At 44.5% G+C, this 19,164-nt stretch overlaps 1 protein-coding gene across 1 annotated transcript in view; it reads right to left on the bottom strand.

Moving 5' to 3' along the window:
* The window catches only part of LOC120844086, a 31,440-nt gene extending 12,924 nt beyond the window's left edge, over positions 1 to 18,516 (bottom strand). The window contains exons 1-4 of the mRNA XM_040215693.3: positions 18,459 to 18,516; positions 17,530 to 17,589; positions 15,194 to 15,250; positions 920 to 1,027 (exon numbers count right to left, since the gene is read on the bottom strand). Coding sequence (XP_040071627.1) covers positions 920 to 1,027; positions 15,194 to 15,250; positions 17,530 to 17,589; positions 18,459 to 18,516 — 283 coding nt within the window. The remainder of the gene's footprint in view (positions 1 to 919; positions 1,028 to 15,193; positions 15,251 to 17,529; positions 17,590 to 18,458) is intronic.
* Between the last annotated feature and the right edge of the window lie 648 nt (positions 18,517 to 19,164).

Below are 19,164 nucleotides of genomic sequence, written 5' to 3'. Positions count from 1 at the left end.
TCCGAGGCAAACAGGCCGAACGTACCTCAGAAATGGGGGTCGCTTCGTTCCGACATTGGGGCGCCAGTTTGTGGCTATGCAAGAAGCGATAACTGTCTTCGATGGTGTCCAGGCTCGTTCTCCTCACGCGCTCATACCCGAGCACCGGCTAGCCCCGCGAGCCCGACGACGATCTTCATTCTTTTCTAGGCCGACAGTACATATCGAATCTATGCTGTCCATAGAGGTGCCAGGTATTTTTTAACAGGCACAATAGACCTATAAGAAGTATTCGCTGGCCGCCATATTTGTGGGTGATGTCTAGAGCGCATGCTCTGAACGAGCCCACATTAATAGGCTGCTAAGACCGGCAATCTTGAGGGTGCGAAATGCACCTTACAAAAGAACTGTGGAAGCTCGCCATCCGCACGCGCTCAGCAGTCGTGCACACAGCTATGGCCGCCAGTGAATACTTCCTATTGCTATATTACCCAAGCACCAAGGGGAATGCAGGGATTGGTGTTCCACGCGCCGCACGTGCTGGCCTCACAGCAGTAGCAACTTTTCCAAAGCAAATACCTAAAACAAATGGCATCTTGCACGCGCGTTCCTGGACGCTTTATTTTGGTTATTCACTTCGGATCTTTTATACAGGCAAGGCGTGCGCGTGTTGCTTGTGGAACAGACTGCTGAGCGCGTGCTGATGGCGAGCTTCCACAGTTCTTTTGTAACGTGCATTCCCCACCCTCAAGATTGCCGGTCATAGCAGCCTATTAATGTGGGCTCGTTTTGAGCATGCGCTCTAAACAGCACCCACGAATATGGCGCCCAGTGAATACTGAAAATGGTCTATTCTTAAAAAAAAAAAAAAAAAAAAAAAAATTGTTTTTTCGTACGTTACGAGTGCTTAGTCGCACCGAAATGCAAACAAATTGTGTACCTTGTCCCGAGGTCTGGTTCAGTGCTGGCTCTTCTGGCACCTGTGCTGGCTCTTGTGGCGCCTGTGCTGGCTCTTGTGGCGGAGCATTGGACGGTCCCTGAGGAGAGGCTGCAGGTAAGGAAAGCTGTGAACACCTGCTCGCGGTCCTTTTTCATTCATTGTCATAGCATTGCTGTTAAAAACCCCATCCTGTCCACGAAACATGCTATTGGGTCCGAGTTCTCACCGAATGCTTACTGAGCAATCGTTCTCGATACAATCCGAGCTAGGTTCACGTCGAATGCCGACGTAGCCTTCGTGCCCATGCAGTAGATGCTCATACTACGTGGCCGAACAATGGCGGACGCTGATTAATTAGCGCGCAGAGTCTACTAAATTATACGGGGCAAAAAAAAGTGTTATTTAATCACTATAAAAATATCTCTGGCTCGGTTATGCTGATTAAGACCGGGGAGCACCGAATGTGCTGAGCGAAAAGGGCAGGTTTGGAGCGTTCTCCTACGCCGTTCCACCTCAGCTCCTTCTGTGGAACGGCGCTCGCCGGCTCCCTGCTGTCGCCTTTGTTGCTTCTTCCGGTGGCGGTATGCTCGCATACGCCCTGCAGTAGTCTGCCTCGGTATCGTGGCGATGCAGTGAATCGAGGCGAGTCGGCCCTGAGCTGATACGTGGAGGAGATCGTGTCGCCTCAGATAACTATAGTATGATATGTGGCGTAATTGACGTCAGATGAAGCGATCTATGACATGATATTACGTACGCTGACTTTATAAACCAAGTCGTAGCTCTCCCCACGCACCTGCTATGCTAAGCATACCAGCTTCGCGGGGACAGCTAACCTGATCTGCTATAAACAGAGCAACTTGCGTAGGTCCCCTTGGGTACCGCCATAATTTTAGTTCACGGACGCGACGGACGCGACGGACGCGACGGACGCGGTAGAGGCGCGGATACTGTGCGCACGCGCAGGTCGAAAGCCTAGCTGCCGCCGTCGCTTTGTTTCCTCTTTGACGCAAGACACTGACAGAACAAGCTGAAGTGTTCCGCTTTTTTTTTTCACTCTAAAGGCTCATTCACACTGGAAGCGGATCCGCGTTCGCAAAGCGATTGCGAACGCGGTTGTATAAGGATTCAGTACAATTGCACGCGCGTTTGATGACAACAAATGCGCGTGCAATTGCACTGAATCTTCATACAACCGCGTTCGCAACCGCTTCGCGAACGCGGATCCGCTTCCAGTGTGAATGGGGGGTTAGGGCTGAACCTTGCGGAGCCAATTATGCCACGAATAACGGACGAACGTCGCCCGACGGCACGCTCGCTTTGCGCGCGGCGTAGCAGTCATTGTGCTGATGCCACGAGCAGAGCAAAAGCCGCGGGGCAAAATTTGTTGATTTTTTGCATCATATTCGTCCCATGTATCCATGGAGTCCAGCTTCAAAGGGATGATGAACCGAAATTTGGATTTAAAAAAAACTACGAGGCCGACGAGGCGCGTGACGTCAACATATCTCGTTGTCTCCTCTCTCCGCTTCGCCCCCTCAAGGCGGCGAGGCGGAGAAGACGCGAGGCCGTTTTCTCTCCTTCTCGACTCTTCTCGGAGAAACAAGACGTCCACATATCTGTCAAATGCGCCTCCTCTTTTTTTTAGAAAAATGCGGTCATCCGTTCGAGAGTTCGCTGTATGAAAGATGTTTTCGTGTTTGTATAGCATCCCGTTGCACGCTTCTGCCGCCGTGTTTTGTTGAATCCAAATTTCGGTTCAGCATCCCTTTAAGGAAGTATCAATATGTTGCCCAACTTTTGTTTTGGGTCCTTGGTATTTGAACACGCGACCCACTCGAAAGGGCACCAGTTTGACTCACTCTTTTGCCGCAAAGTTAGTTTGCAGTGTTTAGGAGGGAATACTGTAGAACATCACCATCGGTTCATTGAATTCCTTTTGAGCAATTATTCACGGGTTATTTAAGCCCTTTTTAATTTATATGCAGTTCAGGAGCAGGAATATTAATGGCGGGGTTGATTTGCATGTGCGTGTGATTTCGTACATAAACGCGCCTCAGGAGGGAACAGTGAATGTTGCGTAATCTCTTGTTAGCGACATTTGTCGTTGTATATCTAGAAAGCCCCGCCAGATTGTTTGTTAAAGATACGGCTAGCGTTTAGTGTAAGCTTATGCAACGCATGTAAATACTTGGAAGGTTTATGCATGTGGACACTGAGGTCATGTGGTTCCTGAATTGTGAAACATTTCGCGTTGCTTCTTTTTTATTGTTCATAATTCGGCTTTCTACTCTGGCAAAAAGTTCCGGGAGATGTTTGTAAACGAGGGATTAGTTTACACATTCGAAGTGTGCTTCACCGATGCTATCTTATGTCATGTTTCTGTTCGTTGCTTCTACCCTCGACCCGGGTTTGAAAACATTTCGCGGCACTAGCTCGCCAGCCTTGTCTTTGGTCTCTACGTTTGAGGCGTCTATTCCCCTTACCCAAACGCAGTTGGTGAGCGAGCGAAAGCTATGACAAAAAAAAACAAAAAAACTTCATAATTTCGTTTTGTGTGACCAGTCCTAAACACAAACTTAAAAAAATTGCAAACACAAAGAAAAATTGTGCTGAATGTTACCGTTAAAGACAGGTCGTATGCTTAGAAAATGAGTACCGACCAGGAGATGCTTATCTGTACGTAAACACGATCGGAGGCAAGCACGATTATACAGCACCTCCGACCCTGGGGTCACTCCGTGGGTTCTGTCAGTTTTGTCCTAATCCATTCTCAACAACGGGACAATCAGAATCCGCGTGAGTTTGCTTTCGCGCACACAACGTTGATTGCTTAGTTTTCTCGAACAAGCGGACTCATTACCGCCCCTTACTGCCCGCTCGGCGAACTTTAGCGATCCACTCTTCTCTCAACTGCTCGTCTTCGGAATGCTATGAAACCCGACACCCTTGTGTCTGGTGCTGTTGTTGCTGCCGCCAGGAGCGCAAACACGTGAAACCTGCCATAACAACGGAGCAAACGACAAACAGTTCGGTGGAACAACACTGCCAACGGCGTTCGTGCGAGCCAGGCAGTCAGCGAAATCTTCACTGCATCTCTGCCCGCGACCGCAGCAGCCCCGCTGCACAGAGACTGAAGGTCCCACAATGTATCACGGCTGCGGCGGCGTAGCGAAACTTGCTGATGAGATCGGTCTATTGGCTGGCTAATACGACGGTCCTACTTATAAGGTCGAAAAAAAACTTACGACACATAATGTTTAAGGTGCCTACATTACAGCGTTTAGTGTTCGTTCGAATTCAAGGACCTCTAAGGCTTCCCTTTAACTAAAGCATCGGCTAACGCTCATTCTCCGCCCAAATGTAGCGCTAGCAGTCCGATCCGGGTGCCAAAATGTCATCACTAGCCGTTATCTCAACCGAAAGTCACGTGACTTTTTGAAAATTCAAAGGGCAAAATGGCGCCCATTTTTGATAACTGGCGCCATTCAGCTCCTGTATTCGAGAGCTCCGTCGGCCACAATTTCCCATTGAAAATTTCAGGATATCGATTACAACTTTTTAATAAGATAAAGGTTAGTTTGAAACTTTGGCATTTGGTTTCGATCGCTAGAGCTTGATTTGGGTGCGTAATTCGGCGATGCGTAATTCTATTTTTTCGGTGAAAACATCCCCGTAAATTGTTTTTGGGGCACCCTGTGTATTCAAGTAAGCCATAGTCTACCCGTTATTTTCTAACAACTTCGAGTAATCTTTAAGCTTGTTAGAAACAACTTTCCGAAGAGCTCCCGGGACGAGAAAACTGCGGGCGAGTTGTGCGTGGTAATACGCCTCTTCGATACAAAATGTTCTTTGAATTCACACTATGGTTGTGCTGTTCTCAATTATTTATTCGAGTCAAATGTAATGTGTACTGCTAGTAGTAGGGAAGTGGTGGTTATTTGGTACTCGCTCTAGTAAAGTACACAAAGAGCATTTCGATCACAAAATATTGCTACAAGATTTCGCTGAACTACATTGAAAATAAATCAGTCAGCATTTTAATAAACAAAAAAAAAAGTTAGGACATTGTAAACAGGCAAATGAACTTCCTGCACGTGATCCCTTTAAACGTGACTTTTCAGTGTGTCTTTATATACCTATAAAATTAACTGGCAAGCAACCCTTTTTCTTGTAAAAATAATAATAATAATAATAATAATATTTTAATAATAATAATATTTTAATGCAGGTGCTTCAAATACAGCTATATACACATATCGGAACCGTCAAAGCGATAAAGGCTTGTAGGACTAGTTCCTTACAAATTACTTAAGGCACACTCAAAGCAAGTTAGTATAAATTTTTCAGAGATCTAGAACGCGTGACAGAGAGAAATATATACAAACAGGGAGTAGTGCACAGCGCACAGAAATCACATCAAGTAGAAAACAAAATGAAAACAAAAAAATTAATCGGCACTTTAAAAAATGATGTCTAGGCAAAGAGTCTTCAATCTACGTTTCAAAGCTCCTCGAGAACTTACGTCGAGTAGCACAGAAGGGAGGTTGTTAAAAATATGGGATACATAATAGAGGCGAACGCATTTTCCAAAATGTGTTTTGATGCGCGGCGTTTGATATGGTCTCACGTCTCGAAGGGCACGACAGACGGTGTTGGGGGTCTTAAAGGTGTTATCCCAGTGGTGCCTCAGCACTACTCTTTCAAAAAATAGTGATTTAAAAGTTGGTAGCGAGAGGTCATTAAAGAGGTTATCAGATCTTTGGAGACTAGAACCGTAAGCTACACTACGCAGGATGCCATTCAGTAAGGAGTTCACTTAAGTTATTCCGTACCGGAGAATACTATAAACAAGGGCGTGCATCAGAAGTCTTTTTGTTGTGATGGGAAGAAGTATGCGAAGATTATATAAGGTGCACGAAGCGGCTCGTATTTTTTTGAAAATATAGAAGAAGTGAGAGTTTCATGACAGGTCGCAATCAAAATAAAGTCCCAGATATTTCGTACAGTTCACATAAACAATTGGCGCACATTCGCAAGAAACACAGTCTGACGTGTGAAGAAAAATTGGTTTGTCTAAAAGAACCTGTTTTAGTGGACTACGAAAGCACACTAGTTTTGTTTTCTTCGCGTTTACTCTGATGACATTTGCTGAAAACCAGTTCATGAGCCGTAATACATCTGATTGGAGTAGCTCAACAGCCTCATGGTATCGTACATGACTCGACAACAGGACAGTATCGTCTGCGTATTGAAATACTGTGCAGAAGTTGACCGCCTTAGGAAGATCATTGACATAGATGTTAAAAAGAAGAGGCGATAGTATCGAGCCCTGTGGAACACCAGCCTTTAGGGACATTTTCAAACTCCGAGCTCCGCATATCGAAACGAGTTGTGTACGACTTGACAGAAAGTTTTCTAGCAGTCTGTAAAAAGGGCCTCTGAAGCCGAGGCTGAACAGCTTATTTAAAAGTACCTTATGTGAGACTGAGTCGAAAGCTTTAGAAATATCTAGAAAGAGTGCACACGTGAAAAGATTATGTTCAAATGCATTATGAAGAACATCGGAAAAGTCTTCAAGTAAGGGTTGGGTGCCTTTACCCATAACGAAACCGTACTGTTGGGGAGACATAAGGTTAAATTCTTCTAAGAACGCTGACATTGTCTGGAAAATGTGTTTTTCTAAAAGTTTCGCCAGTGAAGGCAAGATAGATATAGGACGGTAGCTTTCGATGCTACTATGGTCCCCATTTTTGTATAAAGGCCTGACAATGGCTGTTTTGAGATCTTCTGGAATATTACCTGACGTTATGAAGCCGTTTAACATATTTAGTATCACATGCCTCAATGGTGCATAATTTCTCCGCAAATCAGCCATCCGGACGTTATCAATTCCAGGAGACAAACCCGGTTTGAAACTAAGCAACATACTATGTAGACCTTGCTCTGTAATTTCAGGAAGGAAGGCAGACGCTACATTCACCGGAGCTGCTTTTGAGAGACAAACTTCACTATCGCGTGAAACATTTGAAGTTTTCCCAATATGTGCATTAAACGCATTTGCCGTGGACTGTTTGTTACAAGGGAAATGTCTGGTGATCGTCTCGTCGACAGAATGTTTCGCGCTGTGGCCTCCTCGTAAATCGTTTACAACAGACCAAGTTACACGGGAATCATAACGGGAATCTATTAACTTCTGTTTAATATAGTTACGTTTAGCGGAGCGAATTAATGCAGTGACTTTGTTGCGCTCACTTCGGAATTCATTCCGCAGGTCTATGTTATCGGGAGAGCGACGACAACGCGTCCATAATATCTCTTTATACTTAATCGCGGCAATAATGTCATTATTCAACCATATATGTTCCGTACGCCCCTTTCTGATAGTAATTATTTTTTTACTGCATCTTGTAAAAGTCTGCCAAAGATTAATAAACTTCGTGTAGAGTTCTTGATTTGAATATGTTAGTAAACGTCCCCAATCATAAGAAGAGATTATTTGTCGAATAATTTCCGATCGACAACCTCTGTAAGTTTAGTCTCCGGACAGGCGTATCTTAGAGGCGTATCAGAAACCAGTTGAACTGCGGTAAAGTAGTGATCTGCGAGTTTTTGCGAAATGACAGCAGACTTAACTGAAAGGCCGTGAGTGCGTATATTCATGTGGTCTAGACAAGCAGAAACAAGGTGTTCATTCAAAGTTTCCTCTCTGGTAGGTGCTTGAATTGTACAGTTGAGACCAAATTCTGAGAGAAGATTCAAGTAGTCACATACGGTTGACTTTGTGGGTTTCAAAGTGTCAAGGTTCATGTCGCCGACTACGCAAAGTTGTTCCTCGGCCTGAAGGTCAGTCAAGCAAGCTCTCAATTCAACTAAAAAAGACGAAGCGCTTTCTGATGGAGGGCGATAGCAGGCGACTAATGCAATAGAGTATACCGAGTTGAAAATTTTGAAAGTGACAGACTCTGCATGAACGAAAGTATTTTTTAACTGTTCTGTACCCCATGAATCTTTGACAAAAATCCCAATACCTCCACCTGTCCTGTCAGGGCGAGTATGGAAGAATTGCTGATAACCAGGTATTGAGAATTAATCAACAGAAGGAGCTGGTACATTTATCTCCGTTAAGACCCACACGTCGACAAGATCGTATAGGGAACTGGCTATAAGACCAAATTGCTCCCAATACTTCCAGCACTACAAATATTAGTGTGAAAAATGGTGAACCCGCTAGTTGAGGAGTCAAAATTACTCAAGATTGAATTGAAATCATCGCAGTCAAAAAATGTGAAGGTCATGGTTGCTAGGCAATGAGCTCTAAGTCATTGACACAAGTAATGTGAATGAGTGCTCTGCTTTTTTTTTGCGTAGATCTTTGCGTTTTTAACTCAGACATATCGATATTGTTTTACTTTGCCTTTCGCCCGGGCTTTCCAAAAGAGCTCCTTGTTCGTCTGTGTCAAGTTCTCGTTAAAAAAAAGTTTCGGGAGTTTTCGTTCACGGGCGAGAGTACCCAATGAGCTACGCAACCTCAACCAGCGGTCCCTAGCACGCGCAGAGCGAAACCTGACCAACGTAATGGGAATGGTATCACGCGAAGAGGGCAGGCGATGAACGGCCTCAACCTCTGAAGGATGGAAGTCGGAAATGCCGAGTTTTTCTGCTATATCATCAAGCTCAACCGAAAGATCTTCATTGGGTCTGCAGGGAAGGCCATGGATCTCAAGGTTAGATCGACGACTAAATTGCTCGGAGTTGTTGAGCTCAGACCTGAGTCGTTGGATCTCCTCTGATTGGATTGACATGGAGGACTTTAAAGAATTCACCTCGGTCTGTAACTCTGAAACAGTAGCATCCTGCTCAGCCACTTGTTTGAGCAGGGTGTCATACTGAGCTGAACAGAAGGCTACTGACTTAAGCACCTCATTGACAGATTGTTCCATGGCATCAACCGCAGATTTAACGGTGAGCAGCTCATCGACTTTTGCCGGAAGATGGGCGAGCGAATCCACGCTACTCTTGAGAGAGAGAATCAAGTCGATTTTCTTGTTTACTTCGGCCAACTGGGCTGCAAATGACGCGGACTCTATATGCGAATCCGCTTCCAAGCTTCCTCCTGTCGACTTAGTCACAGAGGTGCGGCACAGATGGCAGAACCACTGTTCTCGTTTCGCTGAACTCATGGAGTTAAATGTGCTCGCAGCAACACCGGCACATTACTTTCCGAGGTGGTAGCTGTTTTCACAACTCGCGCAAATCAGGTATCTCCCATCAACAGGTAAAGGCTCGTGGCACTTGGAACAGTTAGTGGAGGCCATGGCAGAACGGAAGAGGTGAAAGAAGCTATAAATATAGGAAAATGCAGATCGACGTTTGCGAGTCATGCACTAAAAGATTGAACAGTATGCTCACTTGTTAAGCGCGAAACGAAGCTTATATGCGCGTGCATCGTGGAACGCAAGTCGGGCTGTCAACCATCTAGTTAGGTCGGTGTTCGAAGCGTTCAAGCGTAATCACTGGTAAAAACCTGGCAGAGGCATACACTTTGCCGGTGCTCGAGCGGTGGTAGATGGGAACGATTTAGCAGAGCAAGAGCAGCTACCACACAGCACACACCAAGGACGGTGCTGATGGTGGCGATTCCGTTGAACAAGGCCGGAAGACCTTACAGCGGCCAGGGGTGTGCCCGCCGCCAGCTGAAGAGACAAGCTACACCGGCAAAACAGTGATTCGACGACAGCCTTGTACGGTCACCGGGAAAGCCAGGTCTCACAGTGCGTTGATAGTCGGTTTCCGCAAAGGACTGCATGGTCGCTGAATCACCATCAAGTCTCAGACGGTCGCTGGACGTCGATGGTAAGATGAGACGACGACCGCTGGCTGCATGATTGATGGACACCGATGGAGGTGGATGGGGCCGCAGTCGTGATCTTCAAGGCGGCGAACTCGCAGTCAAGACGGCAAATAGACGCCGCCTTAAGCCCGTGGCGACTCCAGGGCCCGACGTGGGCCACGAACAGTCCGCCGGTAGCACATCAGGTTGAAATAATATGAATAATACTGGAAATATGAAGAACGATCAAAAAAGAGCGACTGCCTTCGGACACTTCTTCTTTTTTTTCATAATAATAATAATAATAATACTATTAATAATAATAATATTTATTTATGTGTCCAGAAACAACCAAGAACGTTTTCCTTTGCTACATCATCATCAACAAGGAATAGAAAAAAAAAAAAAGAAAAAGAAACGTTTACCAAACAAAAAATACAACAAATTTAAGAGGCAGATTCATGATGCTCAGTTATGATTTAAGTGCTTTTGTTTTGTATGTTTTGTTTTATTCCTTGTAATGGAAACAATCTCGTACAGGTTACTCGAAAAAAGTAATCGATTACAATTAAAATTACTCTCGCTTAAAAAAGTATTAAATTAGATTACTCGATTACTCGACACAAAAAGTAATTGACCGGTTTCTAAAAAAAAAAGTAACCGTTCGGCGTCTCCGAGGGCGGCAGAGGTTTTTGCCGGTTACAAAACCGCTCTTTTGTACTGTCCGTTAGTAAATTACAAATCACCGCATTATGAACTGCTCATTTTCTTAATAGACCCATTTTTCTAAGCCGTCCTCCGATTCGGTTCGATGATTCCTTTGCAGGAAACTCGTGCGATGAAAAGGCGCCATTTACGAACGGCAGAAAAATAATTAACCGGTTTGAGTTAATTTTACTACTCCTTAAAGTAATCAAAGTACTTTCGTGATCACTTCCTTATAAAGATAAATAAACGATCACAAAATTACTCCAAAAGGTAATTGATTACAAGTAATTTGAGTTTTTGTAATGTGTACTGTACAAGTCTGAATGGAAACACTGGGTAGTGTTAACAGAGTAATCAGTTACTATGTTAATTGATGTCTCGAAGGTTTGCCTGACCCCACTTACAAGTAGTCTGCTTTTCTGGTCCAGAACGTTTTCAATCAATTTCCATGAACCAATCACCATTCTTATTATTAGTTTCTAGTGTTCTTCGTACAGAAGGACGAGGAAATACTACTAATAATATTAATAAGACAAACATGTACACTCTCCGGCAATATGAAAGACCCACTGGGAGCGCGTGGCGGAGGCGGTGGCTGGCGGGGGCGCTGCGAGGCGCTCCGGGCAATTCCATTCTGCTTCTAGGAAAGGACGCTCACTCGGGCTCAGCTAAAGCGAAACGCGCTTATCAGATTGTGCTGAGCCCCGAGTGAGCGTCCTCCCCTCGAAGCAGAATGGAATTGCCCGGAGCGCTCGCAGCGCCCCCGCCAGCCACCGCCTCGGCCACGCGCTCCCAGTGGGTCTTTCATATTGCCGGAGACTGTACAGTTAGACCCGCTTACCGAGTAAATAGACAGGCTTAATTCTGTGAGTACGATGTGAATGTAGCACATAGTCCCAACAAAAAAATTCCATTCGCTCGATTATCTGCCCTCGCAACGAGTGGCTTCGTAAATTAAAATTACACGCTGATAGACATTAAATAAATAAAAATGTAGTGTGTTTAATTTTAATTCGAATATATTTAAAACCGAAGGCGTTTAGACGAGTGCCGTTTTCGCCATGTATTTGTCAGGCTCGGTGGACAGTAGCTGAGGGAAGAATCTTCTTTGTAGTTAAGCTAATTGAATAAAATCCGTTAAATAAATTTTTAATGAATGGTTTTAGGGGTTATGTTGGAAATCGCAGAATGTACGGCAATTACTATTAGATGCCAGACCAATTGAAAGAATTTGCAATAATGCAATTGGCGACGTGCGCGACCGAAAGCGTCGCTGTGGTCGGCCTTCCACGATTGGCCCAAAAGCTGGCTATGACGTCGGAAAGGGTATACCATCGACGGAAATAAGAGGAATGAAAGAGCTTTAATTTCGACGGTGTTGGCAGTGTTGCTTTGAGAGCGCAATGATTTCAGGCTTCCACCATGCTATTTACAAACACCATCGAACTTGTTGTTCGCAAGGTAATGACGTCACAAGAGGGAACCATAGGAGGGCGCCACCGAAACACCTCGCCGCTAATAGCTTTCTATATATCTATTGACCTATTTTCACGTTTCACATTTCACGCCGCAATGTCTGTCCACAATAGGGAGTTTTAGAATAACGTACGCAATTTTAGCGCACGCTAGCGCTAAATTTAGCGCTTGTATTAGCGCACGCGACTCAAGAGAGTTTTAGAATAGCGTTTCTCCGCCGCGACGCAAAAGCCCAAGCACCTCGCGCTTGCCACGCCACCAAGATACAGTCCCAATTTTTATTTCACACACAAAATGCTGTAACTTTAAAAAAAAAAAAAACAAGTTTTTTTGGTTCAGAGTACTATTTTAGAATTGTTTAAACATGAGAATGCGACGCGAGCGGTTGACAAGTCGTGTCCGCTTGCGTCGCCTCGGCAAGAGAGGTCTCGCGTACTGACCTTCGTACATCGTACCTTCGCCGAGAAATGTTCGCGCGTCGCAAGCATCAAGTTGCCGGGGGTCGTTGCCAAACCAGGTACAATGTCGTCCCGGATTGAAAATCGCAGTCGCGAGGATGCCGCCGACGTCGCACTCACGACGCCGCCAAAGCAGCCGCCGACATAATCCTGGAAGCCGCCATTTTTTTAACTGTGCTCGTCTTGGCTTTAGCCAACTTCTCATCATGAATCCTCCTTGGAGAAGCGCAAAGACTCTTTGCGTACGCACGCTATTTCCGAGAAATAGCGCACGCTAAAATTGCGCACGCAAAGCGCAAAACCTGGTTTGCGTTCGGAGCATGCGCAGTGGCGACGACGCTATTCTTTGCGTACGCAAAGCTTTAGCGTGCGCTATTCTAAAACTCCCTAATGACGCTTAGAAAAGTGACGTAGTCATCTTAGTTTTGTCGTCACTATTTCGGCAGCGTGTCCTTGGTGGACACGCCATCGATACAAGTGATTACGGGGCTGAAACGACTAGATCACTCTTCTCGGCGTCATTGTGGGCGGGGCTTGCGGAGCGTTTTTGCGACTTTTGCAAGTACGTCCTTCGAGCGCCGCTATCATCGAACTGCTGGAGTGGGTGGATCGTCTGACTGTCAAGCAGCAATCAAACGATCTGCCCACACCAGCAGCTAGGTGGCGTCACCCAGAGGACGTACTTGCAAACGTCTATAAAACTGACCAAAAACAAAAAAAATTGGCGAGCCTATATTAAAAAAAAAGAAAAAAGTTACATCTTTTCCAATTCGGTTTTCAACTGGTCCAGCCTCTAATTGTAATGTTCACAATGTAGCGCAAGGACAAAACAGGAAGGAGACAGAGATAGAAAAGAACACTACTTACAACTAGATATTTACTGTGTGTATCGTGAAAGAGGTAAACAAAGTGACAAATGCGATGAAACTGCGGTATATTGTACATATGCAAAACCAATTAGCCCAACAGCTAATTTTGACGCTCTAATTGTAATTGCTGTGAATACTACAATTGCTGCATTGCCCGTAAAACCAATCGTTAAAAAGTTAATTATCAAATTTTAGTTAGTCAACTTTGCTTGTCGATGATAACCTCATCTAATGTCCGCCGAGCCCGATAAATAGTCGTCTAACTTTCATCCCGTTTTTTAAAAGTATGTTCGAATTAAAAATAAACACCCCGTATACTCATTACGTCGTGAAATATAGCCATATCTGAAACCTCAGGCGAGAGTAGTAACAGAGTCTTTCAATAAGCTACTGGTCTCCAAACTTCGGCCAAAGTTAGGTGCGGGGCCATAGACTGCCACCAGGTGCACCACTGTTCCGGAGGGGGTATTTTCGTTTGGAAACCCCAGTCTCAGTTAGCCCACCAAATTCGTGATTACAAGTATTTGTATTTACAAATTTAGAGTTGCCAGCCAAAAATGCCCCATCGTGAGCAGTGGTGCTTCTGGCGGCAGTTTATGACCATGTACCAAACTTTGGCCGAAGTATCGTGACCGGTGGCGTATTGAAAAACTCAGGTATTACTGAGAGGCGGCTTCAGGTTGCTAGAACGTTTTGTGTTCTTCCTTACAACCATAAAGTGGCACTGGTCAGGGCGTTAGTTTGGAGTTGGAGGTTATCGGCTAACTGAAAACTGAAAAAGTAAAGAGTGGTCTAAACCAGACATGGTTCCTGCTTGCGGTTAGCGGAAGACAGGAATTCTTATCATGTGGTGTGATGTTACCGGTGACGTATCCCTGTTTCGTTTTCCAGGATTCGCAGGGTTTGCAGGATTCGCAGGGTTTGCAGGATTCGCAGGGTTTGCAGGTTGAACAAATTTTGGCCAAACAGGGGCGGGAGGGGAAGGGCATTTATCGCCTTTCCGGAACCCTATGGGCCAGTCACTTTTGTTATATTCCTCTCCTCGAAGCCGATCAAAATTCCCACAAAAGGGGCTTTTTACCTCCCACCCATGGCGTCCACAGAACTGCCCATTTTCTCCCGTTTCGGTTTGCGTTCAGTGCAGCGAACCATCCCCCCGACCTCTCATCCTTCCGCTTTGATTTTTCCATGGTCAAAGTTTAGTTCGTGACATCACATACACTTTTATTGACCGCCTGGAGAATCGCCGTGACGACACTTTATCGGCGGCTCCGCCCGACGGCTCCACGGTGCTTCGTGCAAACGAAGCCGCACACTTTAGATTCGGAAACGGACCCAGGAAGCAATAAAACAATTCCGTGTTCCTCTAGCCGCAATCTAGAATCCTGTCTGGTTTGGAGGACATTTAATAAGGGATAACCCGGATAATAGAAACTAGCAAAATAACCAGAGTGGCAATTGCATTCCTAAAAACAAACAAACAAACAAAAAACATATGGTTAGTGAAAAAAAAAAAAATGGCGGCGACCTTTCTTTGGGAAGTCCTATAACGAATGTAATGCAAAATGCAAGGTGCGATCGTTTAAAATTATATGGGAGACAATCGTCGTTTCGAGGAGCGAAGAGAAATCTACATTTTTATACATTTTCCCGCTACACTGAGCGAGGAAAGCGGCGACGAGGCCTGGGATTGGCTGAGAGCGCCGACATTCGCAGTGCATATATTACCAAATTAACGATGATTAAACATTTGAAGTCGGCGCTCTGTGTTGTCCAGTCTCCTTTGTCCTCGTCTCAAGCGCTATCATGTTTTCGAATACCCAGTACCATCCGGCTAACAATCTGCAGCACCGTACAGCTAGTACTTTTTACCAAATTGATGACGCGTACTTCGTCATTTCTTTCGAGATAAAAGGAAATCTCTTCGTACCCGGCGAGCTCTTGACTTTCACTTGAGGCGGAGAAGAGGAGGATGCCACAGGGGCCTCTGCGGATAAGACGTTTGTTGGGTGTTAATCGTCAAGAGAATTCGGATAATTAACGAAAATGTGTGAATTAACTTTTAGTTAGTGAAAATAAACTAATGGTTCAAATCATAAACTTGCTGAACGTCATCAAACACTGATCACTGAATCGGTGAATTTGTGAAAGACATGGAGCGGGATGGGATGGTGTGCTAAAGTTATCACTCGTGTTACAGGCGCACGGCTGACGATGCGAAAACGCAGATGATAAGAGACGGAAAACCACGCCGGCGTGCTGTCACAGTGCCAGCCTTGTGCTTGTTATACAGGTGATGTCTGTAGCGCATTATTACGCTTCCCACGCGCTTTAAGTCTTTCTCAAATCTACTGACTTAGTGGTTTGCGATTATTCCCAGCAAGTTTCTAATTGGAAGCATAAGTTTATCCTTGCTAATTAAAACGTAGTTAATCGAGACATATTAGTTGCTTAATAGACTTATTTTAACGATTGGCCACTTATACTATGTCCCCTAGCCGTGTAACTCATTCGCACACACTGCATTAGTGCAGCTTACACGGTTTTTATAAACACAGTCTGCATGGGCTTGGAAAAAAAAAACAAAAAAAAACATGCTGTATAGTTTTGCAACGCTGTGGTTTATCGGATTGCGGCCCGTGGCAGCCTATTCGTTAACAAGCATTTATGTCTACACAGATTATGAAATATATATTTTTTTAACGAGTTGCATTTCCAGCAGAGCTCATACACAAAGACTGAGAATAAGCACACACAAAACGCGCCTTTTTTTCTGTAATTTTCTATTTCGAGCGCCGTTGAAATTCTGTCATCGTACCAACTCTTCCGAAAATTAAATTCTTTTTTAAGCGTAATATTAGTTTACATTCAATTCCCATTCATTTGTCCGTGTGTGCCAGTCAAAAGAGCTAACATGTCGCCCGAGAAATTTATGACTTTGTTCTGGCTGTCTCAATTTCCGAAGGTAGATTTTTAAAATCCACTTTCTTAGACCGAGCAAAACGAAGTTTGGCATACGTTTATCTCTCAGTACCCCGGGTATTTCCGCGATGTCTTTCGTGGTATTGAGCTTCATGTGTCTCCGATTTACGATGTTGTCTTTTATGAATCATGAGACGTCGGCTGAGATTGCAAGGCCAGTTCTGAGCGAGCAGACGTTGCATTGTAATGCGTAATAAAGGCGTTTAATTTTCCGCTTTTTATTTAGAAAATAAATCGACAAAAGTCTTCTGGTCTTCACTTATTCCTCAAATATCGGTGTATTTCGCTTATCTGTTCGAACGTACTCTGAAAACGGTGATTATCAGCGGGAAAATGATAGAAAAAACGAAATATTGGAGTCTAGGAGGAGAGGGTTTAAACAAAATCAGTTCTAGGTGAAGCAAGAGTTACCAGAAATTGGTGTTCGTTTTTTTTTTTTTTTTTTTTTTTAAAGTCAGCGAGTGTTGACCGGTGCTTTTAGATTTTAACCAGATTTGTATTTTAGACGCCGACGGTTGTTTATAGGAGTCTTGCAGTTAATGGGCAGGAAAGTGGCGCGGAGTTATTCAGTGAATGCAGGAAAGTTCGTGTTTTGGTTATAACGTCCCCGTTTTCTCTGCGGTGCAAACTGAGCATATTGGTCTTTCGAGTGTTCCCAAGATCTAGTACGGCGTTAAGAAATATTATGTGTCCCGGTATTTATTCTTTTTTTAATGCACGAGGAAGAAGCTATCACGCAAATCAAGAAACAAAAATATAAAAATACACTGGTTGAATTATGTTACTTCACTCGAGTAATACATTCAATCTCTCATCCCAGCTCGTCTGATCATCAGCCATAGGGAATGTTCGATGTCCTAGTCAAAGTTTAAGGACGGTTACATGACCTACCTCCTATATTTTGCTTGCAATGTAGCATTGGGTGCTTAAATGTACATAATATAAAAGTGCAAACTTTGGAATCTATTCTGTAGCCCAGCTTTCTGATAATAGCCGTTATTTATTTCTTAGTGAAAGTAAATCATTTGCGTTCTGTTCGTCCCGGAACGGTAAATATGTGTCTTTTTCGCGCATAGCTCGGGCACCTGAAGTGCTTCAAAGACGTAGTAATCCATTTAGAAACAATAATTCTCTATAATATTACTTTTTTATGTGGATTGCGGAAGGCAATCGTATCAAATCTCGTCATGGGAAAAGGGTGTTTGATGCTATCCTTTCATAATACGTTAGTTCATTCCCTGAATCTGTGTGAAGTTAGGCCGGAGAAATATTACTTGTTTTCACCTGATTTTTGCTTGACGATATGCACCTTCGCACCTTTTCCTTCGGGCAGTAGAATAAGACCTGAAAAAGAAAAAGAATATCATCATATCATCGGTTGTTCAGTTTCATTACACGCATCTTTGTCGTTGACGAGAATGAACTGTAAAAAATATTCCGAAGATTCTAGACCGTTCTTTTAAAGTTTGCCTGATTGTCGTTGCTACATCTGTGCAATGTTTGGCCAAATTCAAGCGAACTGCTTTTTATATCGCTCGTAATATACCGTATTTACTTTAGTAATAGACGCACTGCTTATGAAGAAAACTTGAAGGTTCGCGTTTTTGCGGATCACGCGGATTGCCAATCACCGCGGTCGACAGCATGATTCCAGCTGTTTACAGGGCAGAGATAACGTCTTGGCGCGAAGATACCATCTGTGAATGTTGCATTTGTATGGAGACTCGTGTTCTCGATCTAGTTATTCGCTATGTTATTTATGCGCAACGCGATGATTGACTGTATATGTGTTCTGCGGGAAATTAGGCACAAGGGCCTTGTTCATAAATAGTGCGGCTATTCGTCTAGTAACTACGGTAATTATTTTAAAGCAATCTAGACTACCGTAGTCCATCACCCCAAGACCGGCCAGACGAGGGAAGAAGTTTACGGTGAACGAAAAATAAAAGGGAGACAGATAACTTCTTAAAAGGCTGGCTGTCCCTGTCTGTTTTTTTTCGTTTTATGTCCTACCAGTGTAAAGTGTTTTTGTTTTTTTTTTCTGCCCCAGCCCCGGGATAATATCATAACGCCAAGCTTACAACAGCTCGCCTGCACACTTACTGTATTTTCGTTAACCTCTAGTGATTAGGCGAATAATGTTGATTCGAACTAAATACCCAAAAAAGAACCGCAATAATATCATTGGGAATTGGTGTTCCGGCAGGACTCACAGCTGAACGTGAAGAAAAGCAGGGCCAATTCGATCCGAACTTTGGCTGTGAAACCCATGGCGAAGGCACTAAAACGAAGAAAAACTACGCGGGAAGAGCTTCGTCGTTCTCGGAGGTGCGGTAAGAGACCGTACCTGCGAGGTGCGCACAAGTTTTCTCTTTTTTCCCCTCTTCCACACAGTCCCACGTAAAATTAGATTTTTTGTCCCTCCCGCCTACGTAAACAAACGGATGCTAGTGCAAACGTTTTTTTTTTATTTTTTTATTTTGCTCTTTCCCCGGAGGGTTGAAACGTTAGTTTATTTTTTCTCAACCTACACTCAGCTTCACCCTAACTTGGCAAACGGCCAAGACTACGATTCCAGTGAGCCAATCGGCGCGTCGGAGGAGGCGAGCGACAACGCAGCGTTGGGGTCTCTTCCTCCTGCGGAGGGCTGTCACGTACATGCCTCCGTTGCTCTGGCTGGATTGCTGCAATCGTGGGCTTTCCCCATGAACCAAGTTGAGATGAAACGGGCTATGGTTAGTTCCTTCTGTCCCCCTCCTCCCTCACCTCACACACGCCCACACACACACCTACACACAGACACAAAATGAAAAAAAACGGAGAAGACTAACAAAACTTCCGTCGGTTCATATATCAGACATTCAGAGCGGCTGGCACTTATGGGACATCACGGTTTTCCTGGAATGGGGTCCCGACTGG

The sequence above is a fragment of the Ixodes scapularis genome, unplaced genomic scaffold (assembly GCF_016920785.2).
Source record: "Ixodes scapularis isolate PalLabHiFi unplaced genomic scaffold, ASM1692078v2 PGA_scaffold2__306_contigs__length_199485367, whole genome shotgun sequence".
Classification (NCBI taxonomy): Eukaryota; Metazoa; Arthropoda; class Arachnida; order Ixodida; family Ixodidae; genus Ixodes; species Ixodes scapularis.
The sequence above is the reverse complement of the archived record's forward strand: the minus strand, read 5'-3'. Positions and strand labels throughout refer to the sequence as shown.